Genomic DNA, 24,122 nt, shown 5'->3' with positions numbered 1-24,122 from the left:
AAGTGAAATTTCTAAGTGTTTTCGATATAATTTCGTAAATAGTTTGCTTGTTAAAGCTTATGTACTACATGTACATATTTTATTTCAAATAATTAGAGGACATAAATCTTAAATACAGTGTATAAACAAAATGTAAACCATTTCGACTAATCTAACTAATTAATATAATCTCAAAATTTTTATCAATGGTTTAATATAACTTACATATATACCAGAAGAATAAGGGCAATATGAGTAAACTAAGGCTATAAATATTTTAGAGGTCCTTTCATTCAGTTTTGCAATACATGTAATACATTAAAAATGCGTAGAATGTAGAAGTTATACAGGAAATTCGGACCACAATTAATTACGTTTTTAGTTCAGGCTTTTACTTTTTATTTCTATTGGCAACACTGTCTTTTTATAACATTTCATTGGAAAGTTTTATTACTTGTTATATTTCGCTGAAAAGTGAGAATTTGGGTCATAGTAAAATAGTGTGAGGGATTCAGAGGCCACTAGCACAAAAGGTGGGTCATTGACATAGTTATTTGAAAGTGAGTAGTAGCTCTACAGTCATACGTCTACAATTTACAATTAGTGGGGTTTTTTTTAATTCCTATCAGCGGATATTTTTATTGGCCGCCTGAGTAAATGTTATCCTTATTTTCTTTCTTTGTGAAAATTGTCGTGAGATAAATACTAGATTAAATACACTGAAAACTAGGAGTATGGAAAATAATTTACCCAAACACAATTTATTTCTCTAAACATGGCAATTATAACCCTAGTAAAACAGTAAATTACTATAATATCTAAGTTTTTACTTTGGTAATTCAAAGTTTAACGAAAATAAATAAAAGTTTTACTAAAAAAAAAAAAAAAAAAAAAAAAAAAAAAAAAAAAAACGAAGTACGTGTATTTTTACCATGAATTTCAAATTGTTATATTTCATTTTCCCATCCTTACAAGCGAATTTCGTATTTTAAAAAGAAATATCACAAGTATTATATATTCATATATTATTTCAAGATTTATATCACTTTTTTACAATCTTATAGTACTCAACGTATAAATCTTTTAAAAAATGAAGGATAAAATTTCAAAATTATTATTTGAAGCATTAAAGTATGTACTGTTGTAAAATATAATTAACTCTTGTGTTTTTTTAATGCGTCCTATAGTATATAAAGCATGTGTTGTTCAATAAAATGATGCATTTATTTTGAGATTTTGAATGAATATCTGTATACATGTATCTTATGGAAATGGTTTCCCTCGTTGCGAAAAGTTTGACTTTGAAAATCATATCTTTTTCGCATTGAGTTTAAAGAGTAGGAAGAAACATTCAAGTTCTGTTTTTTATGTTTTGTTTCCTCTCCTTTTTTGAATTTACTGGAAAAAAAATTACTATTGAGTACCATTGATTTGAAGTGTGCTTCGTATGCTTCCAAATTCTCTTATTTTTGGAAAGAATACTCTATTTGATATATTCTAATAAATTTTATATTCAGTGAACATATTTCTTATTTGATTTCAGATCGAAATAAACAAACGATTGACCACAATCTGAACGACTATAAGTAAAATTAAAATAGAATCGGGAAAAATGACCTTTTTCTGTTATTTTCGTTGTCATTTTCTCATAGTTTCCTACAATGTATCAAGATCACTTGTTTGTGTTCATTAAAATATAATTAATATCCTGAAAGTTTCATCAACCTTGTTTATTTAACATGAAACACTAAAAGTTACATCTGCAAATATCCTTCAAATATACCTAGTACGTATAAAATATTATCTTTTTTATACTGTTATTTCTATATTATGTTGTTACTAGTATTGAATTTTGGATGTTTTAAATAGAAATAATAAAAGGGTTGAACTGCATTACATTCTAAATATTGTATTGTATTGCTTGTACCAATAAAATCATTGCTAATTAGACATATGTTCATACATCATAAAATTAATAGATAATATGTTATAGAATCCAGAAGGCTATATGGTTGTCTTAAACACGTTATTAGATAAAATTTATGATTATTTAGGCCTTAAACCATTAAGAGAGTCATTAAATTGCAAGATATAAACAAATCAGACAAAAAGTACTTCAATGCTCTTCTTCTGTCATATATACATTTTTAAGTCAATTTTTAAAGGTAAATTTTGGAAGAAGCAAATTCTTTTTGACGCTTTTTATAGTTAGTCTGTGTTTTACAATGAAGACGAGAGATACAATGTATTATTATTTTACATTTATATTAAACAATGGCGTATATGCTAGATAAACAGGGCTGTTTCATAACTTGCTTTTTAAGAAAAGAAGAAGAAAAAAATAAACACGTCATAATTAGAAAAATCTTACCTTTTTTACATTGCATATTAATCCTTTAATTAGATGATCTTTATACCTTAACTTCAAGCCAGAACTAGGTCAGTCTATAGGATGTTACACCCTTGAAAACAGAAAATTCAAATTACATGACTTGTGCGACTGTATCTGGAAGATAGAACATGTGTGATTTTGTGCAAGTTTTGAAATTTGTTTCATTTACTTTTACTCAATCAGCATGATTATAATGCATTATTTATCAAAATATATCATATTTACATGGCTTAACGTCATGCTATGCGTAATGCAGGGGATTTATTTTCATATTTTTGGATGTAATTTATATTATATACTGATTTCAAATTTTGGCTAAAAAAAGATGTTGAACATTTATGCAAGAAAAAACATGTGGATTCTTTGTATTTCAAATATATCAATCATTCATCCGTAATATGAGAGTTTGAAAAATAAAATTATGTCAACCTGGGAACACTTTATAATAGACACTTTACCTAATGTTTTGCTGATAACACTTTTGCAAAAATTAACTTAAACCTGTAAAATATATACATTGTATTTTAATTGATGTTTTTATCAGTATTTTTAAAATTAAAAGTGAATTGAGACTCACTGTAGCATTTTGAGCCCTGTATATATATAGTTTAACGAATCAATATGTATTAATAATTATATATGTATTGATAACAAAAGTGTCTTTTATACACATGGTTTGAAAAAGGTGTTTATTACGAATCACATTTTTACAATTAAACTAATCAAGTAATGTTTTATGAAGAGTTCTGTAATCAGTAGAATTTCTATCCACCATTCACCTTGTACTGTGGGATTATGAGCTGTATGGAGATAAGGAACAGCATTCAAGCTCAAAAGTCCATTAAACAATACAAATTTTGGAGCAGAGCAAACACGGACCTCTAAAACATCGGAGGTGGGATCAGGGATCAGATATAAAAGTATACAGAAATTAAGACTTGTATTACAATGCAAAGTTTATTGTTAACTACTGATTTTTTTACCCAAAGTTTTTTGCAAATAATAATAAAAAAAATTAAAAGTTGATAAGATTACTACACAGTTTATTTTTTAAAATATATTTAGAAAAAAAGCTATATCTAAAACAAAATGGGAAAAGAGATTAATTTAAATGTAAGTAGTAACTAGTGGAATACTATTACAAATGACATGCAAATTAGATGGTTCCAATATCGCACTATGTGCGGAATGTTTTGCTGTAAACACATTTGTACGTAGGATTGGAATCGTGTACTTTCTGTAATGTACATCCAGAAACATTTAGTCATTTACTTTTGGAATTTGAATACGTGAGACTTTGGAAAAATCATGTTTGGATGAAGGAACTCTCCGGAATTGACATTGAAATTACTTGATTAAATTGGACATTATTATTGGAAAACACTACAAGCTATTGCATTCTTTTCGGAATGCGCATCTGGCGCATCTAAATTGGTACCGTATATGATTTACATTCATACATTTTATACATTTCGTTCAAAGGAGCCAAAAGTGAAATTTTATACCATTTACTACTTTTGTATTATTAATTTGAGAAACATACAGAGAAAAAATATGTGAAATTGAGAAATTCGATAGAAAATGGAACTGTTTATCATTAGATACGCTGTAATTGTTTTGTTGAAGCCAAAACCCCTGCTGTATTACAATTATTAAATATTTAAACAACGAATTTTTTATCTAAGCTATATAATTATTTTTGCGTATACATCTTCATTGTAAGGTATGATTGATGTGTTAATGACTGGGAGTTTTTGTATATAAAAACTTCACCTACTTTCAGAAGATTTGTATTTGTTTAAAGAAATAAAGTTCTGAATATTAGATATTCATGTAAATTTGTTCAATCTGATTTGTCAAAAAACATGTTAAAATCATATATATATATACCCTCAGAACTCTCCGCCGTGATAAAACGTAGTAATATTCAACATTGCCTGAGGACGGGTGATATTCCAAAAAATATTGACTACGCAGAATTTATGCGTGAAAGTTTCACTGTTAAATGTTTTATGTATAAAACATACAGTATAATAAAGTCAATACTACATTAGTAGAGGAGAACATTGAAAATTTCACCCCTCGAAAACCATCGTCAATCTTGGTTGACAATGGATTTCTTGGGGTGAAAATTTTCAATGTTTCTCTCAACCACATGCAATATTTACAAATGTATATTATTTTATTACATGTATTGTCTATAAGAAAATTGTTGATCTGTTATTTCAGATGATTTTCCTGATGCAGAGAGTCCTATTACGGATGGAAGCTTTTTTTTTCAAGAAATGAAGAGTCACTTTTATCGTTTTCTGTTAAAGAAAAACGATCTTTATTTCAGGGGATTTTGATTAAAGGAACAAGGAAATATATATCATGAAATTTTCTGTTGCAAAAAAAAACAGCTTTAACACATTTTTTCTTAAACATTTTTTTTTTTTTTTTGTAAAAGAGATGGAGAGTCTTTTTGCGGCAGATTTCTATCACAGAAGATCTATGTTTAGATATGAGAGAAACAGTATCATAAAATTTATAAGGATGTAAAGAACCGATACTGCAAAATAAAGCGTTTCTAGATATTTCTTAGTCATAACTTCTTAGAATGTGATTATTTCCAATTGTTTTGAAATTGCTATTAATCCTATTCATAGTTAAGGAGCAACCAATATAAGAAAAGACTTAGATGTTAAACACGATTATGTCATTCAATATTTTTATTCTGATATAAGGTGAAAGAACAATGCAAGGACTTTATGTTTTGATAAAAATATCCAAGGCCAATATTATGCAAACTGTGGTTTTGTTGTATCACAAGTAGTTCTATTCGAGTTCTCTACCCAATTTCGCTCTTCTCTTTTCCTAATGAAGTGTTTGCATTCATTACATACATGTGTGGTCTCTGCAAATCAATGGGATAAAAACATTTTCATTTGAGTATATTTCTACTTTATTTGATGAATTATAAATTTATGGTTCAAAAAGCCAGGGTTTTGCTCAGAGAAAATCTTTTTAAGTTCTGTCTTTGGACGCCATCATGTCTTTCTATTGCATGATTTATGAAACATAATCCTGAATAAATCAAACATTTACAAATATAAATGACATTCATATTCCATTGAGTGTATGTTAGTATTTCTTTCTGTGCTCCATTACCATTCAATACCAATAGGTAAAGTACTGAACATGCGTTTCAATTTCTTCTCTTTTGTAACGTTACCACTTTTTTTTTTAACAGATCAGCATTTGTATTTGCACGTTTTAATGACTGTCATATATAGGTCTGTGAGGTCTAAGACCATGAAACCTTGTCACGTCATGATCAGGGAAAGGCGTCTCACAAACCCAAAGTATAAAACATTATGGCATCATTTTAAAATTTTACTACTATAGATAATTAAATGTGTCGGGATCATTTTTTGCACCTTTTGAGGTCTAAAACCATCATACCAACTTTTAAAATTTCTTTTTTTCAATTAAAAATAATTCTCGAGAGAGAGAGAGAGAGAGAGAGACGTCATTCAATTACATACTATTTCCAGGTCAGCGTGGTGGAAGCTGCAAAAATGTGGAAAAAGCATCTAGTTTGTAGTTTATTTCAAAAAGAAACTTTCACATAAATTGAAACAATTTTTTAAATAAATATAAATATTAAAAAAAAATATTCTATGTTATTGGCAACAATATTTCAGTTTTCAACAAAAATGGAAAATTATTTACAATAGCAAACACATTTTCTGCATCATCACATGATCACAGATTTTGATAATAAAGCACTTTAAAAAGTTTTTTTAAGACATTGAGTGAATATTCATATGTAATTTCAGTTCGTAGGCATTTGACACACATTTTCCGCAGACTGAGCACGCGTACACTTTGTCTTTAGAATGTGTTCTTCGCACGTGACTGTCATGTGCTGCATGTGAGGCAAAGGCCTTCCCACAATGTCTACACTGGAAAACAAAAGGAAGTTTTGAAAGTAAAATTTTTGTTAAAAATCATTTCGATTTCTAGCATTATTTATTTTTAAATCAATGTAGTATAACGATTTCAAGAAAAATATTTTGATATTATCTACATTCTGACAATAATATTAGCTGATTTAAACATTTTTGAGAGCTTTTTTTACTACTAAAAAAAAGAGTACAATACCTCAGTCTGAAAATTAACTCGTTCGTATTCCTCTTTAACATGTATTACCTTAAATGGTTTCTCTCCGGAATGTTGCCTGATGTGTGTTCGAAGGATGCTGGAAGCAGTGAAAGCTTTATTGCAATAGACACATTTATAAGGTCTCTCGCCACTGTGTACCTGTTACAAGAGACCATAGAGTGGGTTACATAAAGATAGTAAGTGGAAGTTTTAACCATTGGCAATCTTACAGCAATATCATACAGTACAAAATTTCGTTGACTGCATACATGAAATAATTCCATTAATAGAGTATCAATCTTCAATTAAGTTTGAATTTTATTGTGATTATTCAATTACATGCAACTTTCAATAGCTTAACATCGGTCATGGTAACATATTGGTGGGGCGTTCGTTTCATGATCGAAAGGCCCGGGTTCGATTCTCGTTTGCCTCGCCTCGCTCGAATGAGACGTCAAACATAATGTACAATCAACCAATGGCTTAACGTTACTGATTTAAAAAGTTATGTGGTATAAATTATAAAAAAAGATTTTTTATTAAGTGAATAATTTCTACATCAGACTTTTATTAGACCTCATAACACATAAGAATTTTAAATCAAATGTTTTCTTGTCTGTGTTTTTTGAAAATAAAAAGGATGGGGACCAAGATATAAGTATGGAAGCAAAGACAATATTTTACATCTTTGTGCCATTTTTCTTTATTCATGTTTTTGTTTTTAAATTACAAAGGAACCATTAAATGAAGAAGTCAATCGGTCCATTAACAGGTACAGTGTACAGTGAATCCATATAAAGATAATAAAAGAAGTCAGGGGGTACAGGAACCACCCTCAAAAAGAACTACAGGAAGAAGAAAAATTTATTAAGGAAGTTTTAATAGCTGTTGAATACGGGATGGACATAATCTTAACAAAGAAGCAATAAGGTGCTTGGTACGTGAGGAAACCATTTGTCGTGAACGGGAAGGGGTTCTACTACCGTGTGTCCTTTCCTTAGCCCTTAATTAAAAATACATACTGTGGTTTGAATGAATACTATTCTTAAAGAAAACCTTTTTAAAAAATAGAAAGTTTTTACTAAAATTGATTCACGGTATGCAAAGTTACACCTGAGGTGAAATACGTCAAGAGCGTGACAAACTATTTTTAATTTCGCCAAAAATATTAATCTTCTGTGAAATTTCTTTTTGTTAATGAATATTTTTTTCAGAAATTATTTTTCTAAGATTAACCTTCATTTGTAAATATGGTAAAAAGTAAACCTTCCCATATTGTATATTTAAGCTATTTTTCTCAAGTATTTCTACATTTTATCATCAAAGATTAATATAGCCTGTACCTGTAAGTGAAATTCTTAACTTTTTTTTAATATGAAAAATATTTGATTTTTAGGAGGTTTTCTTTTTCACATTTTTAATTTTTTTTTTGTTTTGTTTTGTTTTGTTTTAAATTTACAGAATCTTTAAACAAAACTTTGAATTCGAAAATTATATTGATAAGTATATCCTAAATTTAGAAAAATACTTTTAAAATTTCTTACTGCAAATGATCATCTGCCAGTAGAAACTGGAAGATGGTAGGTATACCACTTTGCGAAAGACTTTGTGAACTTTGTACAGTAATAATGCTCGAATTGTTGATGAATATCATTATATCATAGAATATGAAAAGCTTTAGTTTACATGTATGTAAGAAAAAATTACCAGGGCAATTATTAACCTCACAGACCGAATGTTTTTAAATTTAAGGAACTAATGTCAACTCAATCTTGAAAAAAAAATCTATGAATGTTTATCCTAAGAAAATGTGATACTGTCTGCCCTTTCTGATATATTTCATCCTTTCTTCTTTTTTTTTAAACTCATTTTCTGTCATGTTTTATATTGTATATGTACATCTGACCAGTTTGTATAAAATTTATTATGTTATTAATGGACGACACGTACTAATATTGTGGTTTGGTTGAATCTATTGAATTTGAACTTGCTAAATATTGTATATGTATTTAAAGCATTTTGATTTTATGCTATATTGATTTTGCCAAAATAGATATTGTAAAAATTCTAACATTTTCAAATTTAATGAACAATATAGAAATACAAAACGTTGTTAAAATTTAGGCCATCTTTAAAAAGAAATTTGTTTTCCCTCTTCCAACTCAGAGTAAAAAAAAAATTGGGTCCGTAGATAGTAAAAAAGAAAAAAAAAATTCCAGCCAAAAATTTAAAATCAATTTTTTTTTAATTTATAGATATTGAAGATATTGATACAATCCCAATAATTGTTGACGGGATGAGAAAGTTCCGGAATGAATAAAAAAAATTATTTCCTATGATTCAAAAAGTTTTGAGGCGGGTCATTTTTAGTCAGTCGATTTTTTTTTTTAAACACTTAGTCTTATCAGGAAAACTTTCAATATTGCCTGCCCTTCTTGAATCTTCTATAACTGATTTTATGTTAACTTTTCTCTTTTTTCTTGAAATACTTGTCCGTTTTTAGACCCTTGACTGTTATTTTGTGTTTATATGTACCTTTTGTACCATTGATGGGCTCCTAAATTTGGCTTTAGTTTATTTTCAGTTTACGGTCTAGGGGCTTTGGTTTTGAGAGAATAAAGATGTCTTGAGTTTACCTTTGTTAATTTAGTTTATTGATTCTTAATCTATGGTGTTAATACGTACTCTCATGTGTTTGTTAAGGCTAGAGGATTGGCTAAAACTTTTGCCACACACTATACATTTGTGAGGTCTGTGCTTTTCATGAACATGTAGAATATGAATTCGTAGTCGATCTTTCTTTTCAAATGATCTGAAAAAAAAGAAAAACGCTGCAATGAGATCATCCAAGATAAATGTATGTATGTCCTCTTGCATCTCAAACGATGTTCTCTTTTCTTTCTTTCTTTCTTTTTTTTTCTTTTTTTTTTTTTTTTTGACAATTAAACTTAAATTGAAAAAAAATTCTAAGTATCGATTTAAAAAATATATTTTTAACTCTGGAAAAAGTGTTTATACTTCACTTAGGTAGTCACCTCACCTGTTATATTTCTTCAGGTAAGAACAAAATTGACATGAAATATCAAAAATGATATAATTCAACATACCTGCTACAAAGGTGACAAGGGAATTTGCGATCTCCTTGGTCTACACATCGTGTATATTTCAGATGCTTGTCGCGGTAATATTTATAAGCAAACACTTTGCCGCACCTTTCACACTGGTAACCCTCGCCGGTTGCTGGAACAATTAGAAAATATTCATTTTTAATTTTTTTTTTTTTAATTCCTTAAACACGTATTTATATGTATGCTTGCACAATAAAATTTTAACACATTTTTTTTAATATATAGTCGATCTACATGTAATCATAGGATATAAAATCAATTTGTGACAAAGTAGCGATCGATAACTGATAATGCAGAGGTCTGTAGGAAGCATTTTCAGTTTGGGGAGACCAGCCAATGTACAATCTACAATGTATTTGATTTGAATTTTCAAGAAAATTTCTCACTTTAATCTTTGCTTAAAATTTGTTCGTTGCTTAATATATGCATGATTACATGCTAAATGCGGCGCTTCATATTTCGAAACTCCCCAGTCAAAGAAGGATAAATTCTTTGGTAACCGACTCCATCAATGAAAACATTTAATTCTGAACACAATGTTCTACTTTTTTTGCAAGTTACTTTTTTTTTATATTACGTCCACTATATTCTAATTCATAATTAAACTCTTCCTAATGAACATGTACATACAAATATTTCTTTTTTCTTTGGTTAAGCGTGGGAAATTGGTTTGCAAACATACTAGTAGCTCAACAGTCATTGACGTTTGGAGACATGGAATTACATGTATGTTTAATTTGAATATTCTTACTCTCCGATTCTTCTTGTGCGCCGCCGTCCGCCATTTCTTTTAAGGACACAGGAACGCCCATAAACTGAAGGTAACAGTCTCCGTACCAAACAAGAAGCTCTGTACCGTTCGGGATGTCTTTGCAAGCTTCGTAGTAAATATCACCCTCGATCTGGATTGCTGTCATGTTTTGTTCTTGGGCATACCGAGCACAATTTACGAAGGACATCCACCCACCCGCATTTCCTCGACCATCAATAAAGTGACTGAGTTTACCCTCTTGGAATATCTTTGAAATATAATGTTGTCATGACTTAGATACATAAATAATATAAAAACAGCAACAAGTAATCTTTTTTTTTTTTGGGGGGGGGGGGGGGGAGCTATCAAGGAAAAAAGTACCTGTACGTAAATATTAGCAGTGTTTTCCTCGATAAGAACAAACCACTATAAAACACTAGAGTCGATAAGAGAAGAGTTTATTCAAGTCATTAAAAGAAGTATCAGATAACGATGATAAAATTGTGTGTTTTTAAGGTATTCAATGTATAAAGAAGGGATTTTGAACAATTTTGAATCGTTTTAAACTAGTTAAAAATACATTGCTAGATAACGATGAAAGTGAAATGAGCCAAATTCACATGACTGATAACAAATAAGAAGCTGATCATTTTGCACCTGAAAAGTTTTTGAAGAGTTATCTGCCCTTCATGAAAAGAAGAAAATTTTAATTTTGTCAAAATATCTGTGGTAAATGATTCATTTTATTTCATATTTTAATAAAAAGAGAGTCTATGCATATTTTCACCAAGAGATTTGTATGAAATTCACTTTACTTTTTACAATATCTTAATAAAACATGCGCTGCCCATAGACGTCAATGTAAAATTTAAGGTGCAATTAATTGGACAGTAATTAAAATTTTGTAAATTCCTTTGGTGGGGTATGTTTATTTCATAACACCTTCAAAATGTTACCATGATTAAACATTTCGGACCATTCATTTATTATAGGTACAAAAAATGGTCCTTATACATTGAATACCTTAAGTGACCAATAAAAGGACCAATTAATTTCGATATCACTGCATGCAGCAGTCGACCATCACTGCTCATTCTAAATCTGGTTAAAACTATACACATTGTGTTATACACTGTTTACAATGCTTTGTCTTTTATAAATAGTTTTCGTTTCACGTATTTTCCCTTCGAGTTATTTCCCTTGGTCGCCATCTTGGAGGTCAAACTACATTCCATTTTATTCGCTTAAGGTGTAAAAAATAGATATATTTTTACACCCCAAGTTTTTTGTAAGTCGGATTAAGGTCTGTGGGTCCAACTAGTGAGTTTTCCTCTTTGAGCAACCAATTTTAAACATGTATGGCAGAAATATATGGACAAAAATCTTTAAAATACTAAAAAATTATGAATTAAAGGAAGCTTTTGTAAACATATATTCGTAAGAAAAAAAAAACTGTGTTATCGGCACCTCATTTCCCAGTATACGTTTGGTTGGTTGAATGATGAAGGAATCAGAGTTACATGTAACCTCCAATATGGCGACCAACGGGCAATTACTCTCGCTAAAATCGCGTCTATCGAAAAATATCTATTAAGAACTATGCACTGTAGCTCGGAATTTTCGCCCACAATATTTCGCATGCATGCGTAATTCATAACGTTTGGCAATTTTGCTATTGATTTTTTTTTTTTACGTCGGATGTAAAAATATTGATGAGGATGATGATTTTGACAATTTTGCAGTCTGAAATTAAAAATGACATTCTTTTCGGTCATTCGTACAACTTAACACTTAAAATACAGCGGGATTAATCAAGACGCAAATATTGCCACACATGGTGTGATCAACTGCAAAAGAGAAGTAGACAATTTAAGGAACACTGTTTGTCAAAAGATTATTATCATCCTGAATTGTCAACACGTTCTTTTACCGTCAATTGCACGAATGTCTATAAATGTCTCTTTAACCACTTGAAATTTGGTAATCGGGCTCGTGATAACTTGAAGTCATTCATTGTATGCAAACATCCCGACCCCAATCCAAATACGGAGTTGTCATACGAACAATTCGCGAATAAATGGTGTGTGCAGTATCGAATTAAAATATTTATTTTGACGATTCTTTACTTGGTTACACTTAATTCAAGCTCTCGAGGCCTGCTTACAAAATGTGAGATTTAGAGCCGCGTGTGTCCTGCTTTAAACAGACTATGGTAGATCTTACTTCAGATTTCCATTCTGTACTGTAAACAGTAATGCAGTGTAAGCAAACAGCCAGCGAAAATTGCTGGTTTCCATCAAGTACTTGTGTAAAATAGACAGATAATATGTCAATACTGCAGGTGTTGTAAGTTATATTCGTTTAAGCTGGGTCTTTTGTATTTCATATCACAGAAGGAAGTGTCCACAGTACCAAGCAAGGTATCGTCTTTCTTATATTTAAACTGATGTCCTAACAGACAGGTTGTATGGCTTATTTGGTCACGTATGCACAAATGCAGACAGTTATGGAAGAAAAAGGAAAGTTATGGAAGAAAACGAAATTCAACAGTTGTTGTTAAAATTTATGTCCAGGGAAAGGGCATAGAAAACAGAAATATATAAAGCTGTGGTAATTAATATATTTAATATCTACTTTACAAAATAAGCCAAGCGGAATATTAATTTTCACATTTCCTTAGATATATTTTTAGGCTAATGATTGTAATGGAGGTTGTAAGAAATTTTAATTATTTTCTGAAAATTTCAAATTAAATAAGAATTTAAATACATATATTGAAATAAATTACATATGTGTGTAATGAGCCTGTCTAGCAATTTTACACTAGCAATTTATATAACGCAGAGATTAAGCATTCTTACCTCCCACATTAAAGAGTTGTCGTCATTTGTTTTAATCTCGCTTGTATTTACAATTTTGCCTTTAAACGGGCCAAACCGGGTACCTCGGCTGAGAACAGTCTTCGTGCAGAAAACTCCATAGTGGTGTAGGCCTGCGTGTGTCGTATGGAAAAGCGCCAGGCCTGGGTTTGAAAAAAAATTCATTTAATTATAAATCATTTCATTGAATTAATGTGTTCTTCTTTATTTTGCAAGTTACGGGGAAACCAATGAATATGTTTACACTTCAGAAATTTGAATTTAAAATATTAAGTTAAAAAAACAACTTTTTGTTAAATTCTCACCTTCCGGAATTCCTATTCCACTTGCATCAACTAGATTTCTACACACCTGGAATTTTCCTTTGTCGCTCATAGATTTCTTATCAGGAGAAATTCCTTCCCGAGATAAAATCTTATCAATGCCTAAAAAATTAAGAAAAAATACTATATATAGGGCTATCTTAAAAAAATGTGTTTGCCCTCTCCTGACCGACTGGCTAAAAACGGTCCGACTCAAAACTTTTTTAAAATCTCCAGGAAACAATTTCTTTTATCAGTCATTCCAAAAAATTGGTTATGAAAAATTCAGTATTGTTGTTGAAATTTTCTGGAGAAAAAAAAATTCTCACCTATCTACCGACCCAATTTCCTTCATCCTGAGTCAGGAGAGGGCAAGCAAACTTTATTTTAAAGTTAGTCTATTTTTTAATCATGTGAATAAGTTTTTTAAGGGCTTGTTTTAAATGATAAATCTAAATGATTTTTTTAGTACTCATATAGATAAAATCTTTAATTTTTTTCTCGAATCATCATCAGAACCTTTAACTCTGATGACATTGGGGGCACCTGTGGAAATTTATTTTCATAATTATTTTGCAAACAAAGCACATGAAAGACTTCACATAAATAATACATCTTATGAATGTTTCGTTTTGCTATCTTTTTCTTTAAAGTACAGTAAAATATCTTTTCTAAACGATGAATGAGTAATTCAAAAGGATCATTAATTCTCCTTTTTTACTATAAATATATACATTTAGTTGTTTGTCCATGTAATATTCATGTCAAGTTCTTTGATATGGTTGAGGGATTCGGTTTTAATTTTACAGTGGGACAGATGTCCCCAGCAGATCTATAGTAAAGAGGAAGGGCACGAGACAGCGACGACGTACCGACTAATTTATTTATTTGCCTCTGTTACATGTCGGTTAGTGTGTTAACCACAAATAATTTTAAAAACAACTGAAAGTCAGTTATCTAAGAAATAAAGACGCATTTTGATTGAAAACTCCCTATTCTATATGCTTGCAGAGAGAGAGAGAGAGAGAGAGATGCGTATTAAATTTTCTTTCTTTGATTAATCAGTTTTTCTGGGCGTTTATATATAAAACCTTCCACTTGATATTTGCAAGACCCTTTTGATTAAGTTACCATAAAAACTGCGGGTTTTTCTAGCGGTGAATGTCATTTACATGAAATCCAATTTTTGTTCGAATAATTATTAAAGCTGATCTTTAGGGAGGGTGATGTGCTTCAGATTGTCGGTATGTTTGAACTTCTGGGAAGTTATGAAGTGATCTTACATATTAATAGGATATCGTAAATTAAATCTCGTCGTCCTCGGCAGAGTGGATAGAAAATGATCAAATTCGACCAAGACGCGCATGTGCTAAATTTCGCCGCTTGCACCCTCTCAAGTGTCCGCTTTTACATCTTTATTTGGGCAAGTGTAAACACGCTCTCCATTGAAGATCCGAGTTAGTGCCATGAGGGAAAAAATTGATTCCTAATGAAATCCCGCGAGAGTTTGCAATTGTCGTGCGATTGTTGTCTGATTAGCAAACTCGTTTGATTTAATTCGATACCGTAACGAAGTCAGGAATTCCGTTACACAACCATTCTTTTCTTTAGATAGTTTTCTGTAGTATTCTGGTTAAAGAATGATATATCGATGCAATAATCTAGCAATGGGCATATTACGATAACTGCAGGATTTTTAAATTTGCTGAGATTAAAATTAATTGAATGAAAATAGAAACCGGATTCTATATACATGAATGCATTTTAGGGATTCTTGGGGCATATCAAATTGAAAGAATTAAAAGATTTTACATGTTTCTTGTTTGTATTTTTTAATTAATAACACGAATAATGCATGTAATCTACAGAACTTAAAATACTTTCGTCAATAATCTGTCTATCAGGGGGTCGAACTTTAATAAGAATAACATGCCATATATTACCCCGAACAATGGAAAGATACGGCTAAAAGAAGTCTAAATTGAAGGAAATAAATACCCAGTCTAAATATTGCTATACTGAAAATGAAATCAAAACACGCTATTGAATGACACGCGTCCTTTGGCAAAACATTTTTAAGATTGCATCGAGAATAAGTAAAAGCTATGCTTATGCTGACCGTTAATCTCCCCGTATGTAAAAACACTGACTATTTTAATTGGAATGTGTTAAAATTTAGTTAAGGGTCTAATCTTTTGATACTTGTGGTCAACACATCATAGATCACTATTTTATCCAATCACAGCTTTTTGTGACCGCTGTCATAATCCAATCATAAATTAACCACCGGTGATGTTATTTTACGGAATTAACCTGTTGAAATAACAAAACGAATAACACTCTTAGAGGTTAGTGAAAGGTAATAAACTTAACGAAGATAATCCACGAAGTAATGTATTACTTCTTTTGAGCAGAAATCTTTAATAATCCGGCTTAGTTAAATTACAAGTTAATCGTATAACCGAGTTGACGAGGTAGCGATGAATACTGCCTATGACAAACATTTTCCATTGTAAGGATTTACTGTTTTGTTCCAGTGCCCTATTGTCTGCTTATACTACACCACTCAATGAATATTGGGCTTTGAATTAGACTTTAGTTTCGTGTGTTCTTTTTAAAAAAAAATCGGAACCTGCGGCATTCACAATATTTTTTCCTTTCCCTTTTCTTTGCTTTCAATTATTTTGTGATTATTAGTTTGGAATTCAATTTATGAGTTTAAAAATCCGAGACAGCAGCTTGAATACATGAAAAACCTGATTACAAACATGATGTGTCAGACAAAAGTTTTAAGATGTCAATCTTTTTAGTATTATCTTCTATTTTGAAGATTAGAGAAATTAAATTGAATAAACATGTACTGTGCATTTTGTGATACAGATTTTTCTATGATTTAATTGGTAAAGGAAACTTACTTTAATCATTAATAGATACATTGAATATACTGTAGCTTATGAACACATTTGTAAAGCTATATTCATTTTTTCAACATAATTACTTTGGGAAATTTGAATTTACATCGTGATCCCGTCTATTTAAACGAAGTCAAAGGTTTTTTTTAATTTTAATCAGCGGTATCATTAACATTTGTACACTGCTTATGGAAATCGACATGCTTTCTATACAGAGAATACATGTACAAATAAAAAAAGAAAACTATACCGTTTATTTTTCTTTCTTTTTTAACGTTCAATGACATCTATATACAGATGTTCCTTGTTCAAATTTGACAAACATTTTCTTTATGTACAATAGTGCAACTACGTCTTAAAAGATTTGAAAAGATTACGTTATACACTTTTTAAAAACTATTAATTTGAATTAAAAAATAAATTATTTTCTGTGAGAAATAGGAAAAATTCCCACGGAAACCTATAAAAGGATATTAAGTGAAATTAGGACATAAAGATGTATGTGTTTTCTTACCAAACATTTCTGATACACTATCAAAATAGAGCAGCTGTCTAAGTGTATTTATAAGTACTCCCGGTCCGCCACAGGGAAGACTACTTTTCCCATTGTTCTTTTCAGCATCTTTTGAGATATGGACTCTAGTTTCTTTCTCACGAATCCTCGATTTTCTATTGATATTTTATCATTGGTGATGATAGAGATAAATACCACTTTTAATAGTATTTACCTTTGAAGATTGATCGCGCTTTAATATCTCTGAACGCACCACAGGGGGTTTAAGTTAGACATTTGATACACAGATTTTTAAGACTACGGTCAACAGTGGTTACATTATATAATGTTTATACTTCTACGATGCTTGATATTTTGTAAGTTGAGATTTGCTAGTAAGATTTTAAATCTACACATTGCTCTGAATACCTCTTACATGTATTTGCAGTAAATGATCAGGAAATTCACTTTTCTGCAGTTTATTAAACTTTGTTCCATTTTAATTCTTTTTTTTTTTACTTTCCCCAAACATTTATGTGCCTTATATATTTTCATGCAATTTTTGATAGTTATATTAAGTTAAAATATTTTTTTCTTGCATCCGTATAACGATATAACTTATTATTATATGATTAATTTAAAATCCCTGATTAAAAAAGTAATTGCATTTCCAAACAATAAGTAGATTGTGAGCGGAACAAGTATATGTTCATTTGCTTTGAATACCTCTAATTTGCAAGTAAATGATCAGGAAATTCACTTTTCTGCAGTTTATTAAACTTTGTTCCATTTTAATTCTTTTTTTTTTTTACTTTTTAAAAAAGAAATTGCATTTCCAAACAGTAAGTAGATTGTGAGCGGAACAAGGATATGTTCATTTTGACAAACGTTTAAATTATTCAATTACCTTTGTGTTAGTATGCAATAGAGCCCCTGTTACGAACTTTGGAACCTGTTAAATATCTCTTCAGCATCATCGATGTAGTTTTCTTTTTCAGTTCAAGAATTATTTATTTATTTATTTATTTATTCATATCTTTGTTTATTAATTGTTTATTAGCTTAGTAACTTATTAATTTATTTATTATTTATTCATATATTTTATTTTTTATTTACATGTATTTTTTTTCTTTTCATACATTTACTTGTATATACTTATTTTTGATATTTTAACTCTATCCCCTTCCAAATAATGAAATTGTTGGAAATTTTTTTTTCTAAATGTAATTTTTTTATGTAAAAAAAAATCTTTTTCATTAAAAGTTTCATCGGGAGCTTGAGAAAACTGATGGAATTCCATCAATTCAATACCCACAATAAATTTTACATAGTTAGGTATATAACATTATATATAAAAACTATTGAGTATAACATTCTAAAGTTATGTTGACAAATAGACGATGACAGATGTAATAGAATCTCATTCATTTCAAACTAAAAAGTTATAAATTAAAACAAATATAATTTTTTTTAATTTTTGTAAAGCAGATATGATTTAAAATTGAATAATCCCTGCAATAGAGACACCTGTTTTGAAATTTAACTCACCATGCGATAGGTCTCCGAGCCTTAACCCTGACAGTGCGTGTCCATTACATTTATCATCCCGTGTCTGGGTGTAGCCATAGAGGACACTGTCCACTTCTGCCTGCGAAAAGTTGTAGGTCGGTACCCCAATAGGGGGTGCTAATCGAACTGGGTAGGTAGGGGGCAGCATGGGGGATGGAGCCGTAGACGCAGGGACCGTGGAGTGATGCTGTGGGGCAAGAAACATTGGGGTGGAGAATGGGAATCCATGTCCCCCAACTGTGAACCGCTCCACAGGAATTCTGAAATTATATAAACAGATGCATGTATTTCCAAAAAAAAAAAAAAAAAAAAAAAAAAAAAAAAAAAAAACTTTTTTTAATTTGGATGAAAATAATAATAATAATAAGAAACTTCGTTTTCACGTAAATACATGTATAAGCCAAAACAATTAATGCAATTTGTCATTTGTAAAAATATGAAAAAAAAATTAATGTTTCGATTGAAAAAAGATTAAGATTTTTTTAAAAGCTTGTTAAAATGTACACATTGAAATTCATTATAATTAGAAAAAAATGACTGAAAAAAAACCTTTCTAGACTTACCCATGAAAGTGTGCGTTTGCAAATCTTTGAGTAAAAAATGGAAATATATTGTGTCTTATCTGATCCATTCCTATCACTCTCTCTTCGTTAGTACCCTCTAGTGGACATATACTACAAATGTCTCGGATTCGTTAATTTTTCTTGAAATAGACTGGTCTATGAGCCTGCGCAAATACCAGAAAGACATTCCGAAATCGAAGATGTTTACACACATAATCTTGCTTCGGGTTCGGATTAAGTGGCAGTTAGATCAAATTAAGAACTCATGAACATATTAAAAACAAACAGAGGGGCGGACTTAATACGGACGCGCCTTTGTTCGGTGGTGCAGATTGTAACGCGAGCGTGTTAGAGTCAACACGCCCCAATGGCCCGATTGTACCGCCACACAAAAGCACTCTAACTCCCCATCACAAGATTTTTGTCATGGTATTTAGATAAAAATAGAAGGAATAATGCCCCTTATAATTAGATATCAGTGTCTCGTAGTCTTTTTAAAGGAATCAAAAACAAATATTACGCTCTATATTTTGACGGATTGTTTTCTGTTCAAGTCTGAGTCGGGATATCCTCGATTCTAATGCAAATTGCATTACTTAGAAATGTTTTTTTTTTCCTTCTCACGATTAAAATGTACATTTTTTTTGGGGGGGGGGGGGCATTGAATAAAACTATAGTCTTTTTTTCCAAATGAAATTTAGAAATTTGAAATGAACATTCATTATAAGGATTCGCAGACAATGAAATAATTATAAATAAAATTGTAAATAAATTGACAGCGTCATTTGATTTCTGATTAATTAATTAATTAAAACATTATCTTTTTAAAAAAAGAAATCAGTCTAATTATACATATAATTAGTCAAACCCTGATATTTGCAGGTAGCCTAGATTTTAGCACAGCTGATACCTTAAAAGACCTCTAGTTTTCTGATTTTTTTTTTTTTTTAAAGCAGAGGGCTGACATGTACACAGACGGGCATTGATGGTCTAAAAAGTAAATATCTCTTTTCCTTTTCTTTATTACAAAATGAATTTATAAATTTAATGTAAAGAAATGCCTATGCCTTTCAAAAATTTTTGTCATTTTTATTATAATATAATTATATTAGAAATAAAATATGGCGAATATTTCCTTTTTTAAATTTGCTTATCCAACCAGAATAATTTTTTTTTTTAAAATAATGTTTGAATGGTAATATAACTAGACCTTATGAATATTATACCCATATTTCACAATGTTTCAGAAATCATTTTAACATTTTAAGCAATTAAATATTGCACATTTTAGATTTAAAATGTAAGCAATTTTAAAATACTATCAAGAGAGAGAGAGAGATAAAATCCAAATTGAAATGCAAAACTCAAACTTTAATCCATAGCGCTTTCGCCCCATGCGGGCTCATCAGTTGATTTGAAATATCAAATCTATTGATGAGATATATATGTATATCTGCTTAAATTAATTTTCATATTACATGTATTTAGAGAATAAAGGGATTAAAAGTACAAAAAATTTACCTTTGGACATTACAGGACATTGGTTATCAAAGTGATGTTAAAAAGCCTCTCCTGTCGCGATGAGAGATAGTCTGAACATTAATTTTTAAAATGTTTTTGAAATCTTTAAATAGTACAAACCATCTGCAACAGAACTGGACAACATGAGTCACCTTAAACCGCTGATCAATAAACCAAGCAATCTGTCGACTAAGTATCCTAATATTTACCTATTTAGCATACCTTTCCAGATTGTTTTGTATCCTTTGAAAACTCTAAATAAATACTTCAAAAGGGATCCATCGCTCGCCGCGTTCCGGAGATTTACGGACCCCGGTTCTAACTATTACCGTGTTACCTCTAAAATACATGGTTAGACCACATCGGAAAATGTTATTCTTTAGGATACCAGTTTGCTTTTAGTTTTAATGTAGCTTATGTAATTCTTTGTCAACAAACACTCTACAGATACCCCTTTCGTTTTCCTAACCCATTCGACTGAGATCAGAAAATTTACATGATTTTCTTTGGAGGTCTAAATCTCATATAATTATTTTTAAGGGATAAAACTGAAACAAGTTTTCAGGTCATGTTTATAATTTTTATTTGTTTTTTTTTTTATTATTATTTGGGGGGGGGGGGAGCTGATTGATATTTCTTTATTGAAGAACAATTCAATATACAAATCATTGATAGTCATGCACATGTTCACATATCACCCAGAACAATAATTAATGCTTGAGGTTGTAACGAGTTTCAGGAATGCTAAGAAAGTAAATTTTAGTCAAAGTCGCCATTTTGTACGTGACGACAGAAATAATACCCATATTTTGCTGCAAAATCAGAGGAGTTCTCGTACATGTACCTATCAATTTTACCAAAAATTTCAGTAAATATAACAAATAAGTAATACCTATAATAATAATGTTATTATTATAGGTATAACGTATTTTTTTATTTACAAAAAATTTTTGGTAAAATTGATAGGTATGCGAACTCCTGTGCTGTAAATCGTCGGTTTTACTGTCAGGTATAATTGATGGATCCGGGTATGTCTGTCCGACTTTTCTTTCCAAATGCTTTGCTGCTAACCCTCCCCCCTCCCTTTTCCCCGTTGTAAGCCCCAGGACTATTTTACTTTTTTATGGTAATTGATTTTGTAAGACATTATGTTTAATGTATTCCATGTGAAAATCCTGGAGAAATCCTTCAACGATCATTGCACTAAAAATATGCACCTAATACATGCATGCATACACACACACACACACCCTCACACACACACACACACACACACACATATATATATATATATATATATATATATATATATATATATATATATATATATATATATATATATATATATATATATATTAACCTGTGGTATACATTATATATCTTCATATCTTCTGTTCTCTACAAATTTAGCATTTTTTCAGTTTAAAGTTCTATAAGACGATTAATTGTCATGTACAAATTTAAATTTAACAAATTCTAAATCTTGTAGAGGACATTTTTATAGAATGATCGTTTTATGAATTTTCCATACCTTTCTTTTACATGAAATACATTCAAAATATGTCCTGAAAATAACCGATGAAAAATTCTAACAGTCCTAAGATGTGTGGATTGCAGATGGGGAGGGGGGGTGCAAGAATTTTCTTTTCTTCTGTAGTACAAACAACCTCATTTTTTGTAATGAGGCTGTTAATAATGTTCGGGAAAATAATGAAAAAAATACACGTTTTAATCAAAAAAGTTTTAAAGGAAAACATAAAGACATGTAAAACTAAAAATAGAAATACTAGTGATAAATAGATAACAGAATGATTGAAAAAAAAAACAAACTTGTATTTCTATGCATTATACACGATACAATCATTTTTTCAGTGATTAAAACATAATTTTGAAACTGAAAATGAGATATTTCAACTATTAATCTTTTAGAAGGACTTCTTTAAGAGCACTGAGAAAACCTCTAATCTCTCGCTGACGATCTTCCTGTTTCGGTGGAGGTGGACATCCTGGGGGTCCAGTGGGGGAGGTGGCTTACTAGGATCCAACTCTTCTGGTGGCGGACATTTTGGTGGTGGTGGATCCTGTCGTTGCTCTTTTGGTGGAGGTGGGCATCCTGGGGGAGGTGGCTTACTAGGATCCAACTCTTCTGGTGGCGGACAGTTTGGTGGCGGATTTTGTCGTTGCTCTTTTGGTGGAGGTGGGCATCCTGGGGGAGGCGGCTTGTTAGGATCCAAATCTTCGGGTGACGGACAGTTTGGTGGCGGTGGTGATGATTTTTCTTGGCTCTGGCCCCGTTGTTGCTGCTGCCTTGGCGGAGGGTCGTCCGCTGAGGGGCATTTTACATTGCCTTGCCTGTCTTGTGATTGTCCCTGAAAAATATCTTTAAATGCAATTTCAAATTGTATTAATTTCATGTCTAGAGAATGTTTTTTTCAAAACCAAAAGGAAAAATAATGCCAAACACTCGTACCTGCACGTGCATACTGATGCTGATTAGATGGATTTCATTATTTTGAACAATACCTTCAAATATTTCAGACGAACAGAATTTGAATTTGTTACTGAACAATTTTAAATATAATTCGTAGAGATGTCTCAAAAACTTCTTCTCGAAAACATCCCCTCCTCTATCTACGAACACACACACACACACACCCTCACACACACCCTCACACACAGAAACACACACAAAAAAGGAAAGAAAAAAAATTCAAAATAATCAAAACTAAAATATTCAAAATCCAAAAAAAAAAATCCTTTCTTTAAAGAATCTTTATAAAGAGTAAAGTTGGAGTTACGTTCTCATGGAGATCGATTTTACTGAGTTGTGTGTTATAAAAATGCAGAGGATTTCATTTTTTTTAAATTAAATTAAAGGTATACTTCTCAAAAGTTTGTCAAAATGCTTAATATAATGATGATAATAATAATTTATTTCTGGAAGATAACCCGATTAGTGTAAGTCACTGGTCTTGAATCCTCGGGGCCTTCCTTAAAACATATTTACACTGTACATATAATAAACACATATTACATATATGAATCAATAGAATATAAACTCAAAACAACAAATTCATCAGAACATTGTAATTGGAATTTCCTAAAATTCTCAACAGAATTACAGTAAAACAGCAGAATAATATCGATAAATTTACCATTATGATAGAACATTGGAATTCCATTAAAAAAAAGCTAGCATAATCAATTTCTCTAGAACTAAATACATGTAAATGATATTATCCCTGGCATACAGAATAATATTTTACTAAATTGACATAAAAACGACTTTTCGAAAAAATGTACTTCCGTTCTTTCAAACGAATCCTGCTTGTCAGCAAGCTCATTAAGTCTTAAGATCTGGCCAGTTTTACAAGAGAACTTACGACTAAGCTAAAATACCAGTAAGTTTGAAGATTATCATAAAGTAGCCGCCCCCACCCTCCCCTCTCTCGGCAGAAAGATGAGGCTTTTTTGTATTATTACAAGG

At 30.6% G+C, this 24,122-nt stretch overlaps 2 protein-coding genes across 2 annotated transcripts; both read right to left on the bottom strand.

Annotated features, from left to right (window-relative positions):
- Positions 1 to 6,111: 6,111 nt before the first annotated feature.
- Positions 6,112 to 19,581, bottom strand: LOC133187793 (PR domain zinc finger protein 14-like). Its single transcript, XM_061323196.1, has 9 exons — positions 19,115 to 19,581; positions 18,531 to 18,811; positions 13,581 to 13,700; positions 13,258 to 13,418; positions 10,397 to 10,664; positions 9,625 to 9,757; positions 9,203 to 9,329; positions 6,566 to 6,676; positions 6,112 to 6,318 (listed from the first exon to the last, which is right to left on the bottom strand). The coding sequence occupies exons 1-9, from the start codon at positions 19,180 to 19,182 to the stop codon at positions 6,157 to 6,159; spliced, it is 1,431 nt and encodes a 476-aa protein (XP_061179180.1). The 5' UTR covers positions 19,183 to 19,581; the 3' UTR covers positions 6,112 to 6,156.
- A 2,979-nt stretch (positions 19,582 to 22,560) lies between these two features.
- On the bottom strand, positions 22,561 to 23,117 carry LOC133188037 (uncharacterized). The gene is made up of 2 exons (XM_061323428.1): positions 23,106 to 23,117; positions 22,561 to 23,004 (listed from the first exon to the last, which is right to left on the bottom strand). Exons 1-2 carry the CDS (start codon positions 23,115 to 23,117, stop codon positions 22,561 to 22,563), a joined length of 456 nt encoding a protein of 151 aa, XP_061179412.1.
- Between the last annotated feature and the right edge of the window lie 1,005 nt (positions 23,118 to 24,122).

Source organism: Saccostrea echinata, unplaced genomic scaffold (genome assembly GCF_033153115.1).
Source record: "Saccostrea echinata isolate AGI-Se365-2 ecotype Australia unplaced genomic scaffold, CSIRO_AGI_Sech_v1 ptg000015l, whole genome shotgun sequence".
Lineage (NCBI taxonomy): Eukaryota > Metazoa > Mollusca > Bivalvia > Ostreida > Ostreidae > Saccostrea > Saccostrea echinata.
This window is presented reverse-complemented; position numbering and strand designations above follow the sequence as displayed.

What these genes read in the sequence shown, in the direction of transcription:
- LOC133187793 (XM_061323196.1), bottom strand. Translation starts at nt 19,182, where the DNA reads ATGGATCAGATAAGACACAATATATTTCCATTTTTTACTCAAAGATTT. An exon ending in GCTCGGAGACCTATCGCATG is followed by an intron (nt 13,701 to 18,530) that starts GTGAGTTAAATT and finishes TTAATTTTTTAG; the next exon opens with GCATTGATAAGATTTTATCT. An exon ending in TGGAATAGGAATTCCGGAAG is followed by an intron (nt 13,419 to 13,580) that starts GTGAGAATTTAA and finishes TTTCAAACCCAG; the next exon opens with GCCTGGCGCTTTTCCATACG.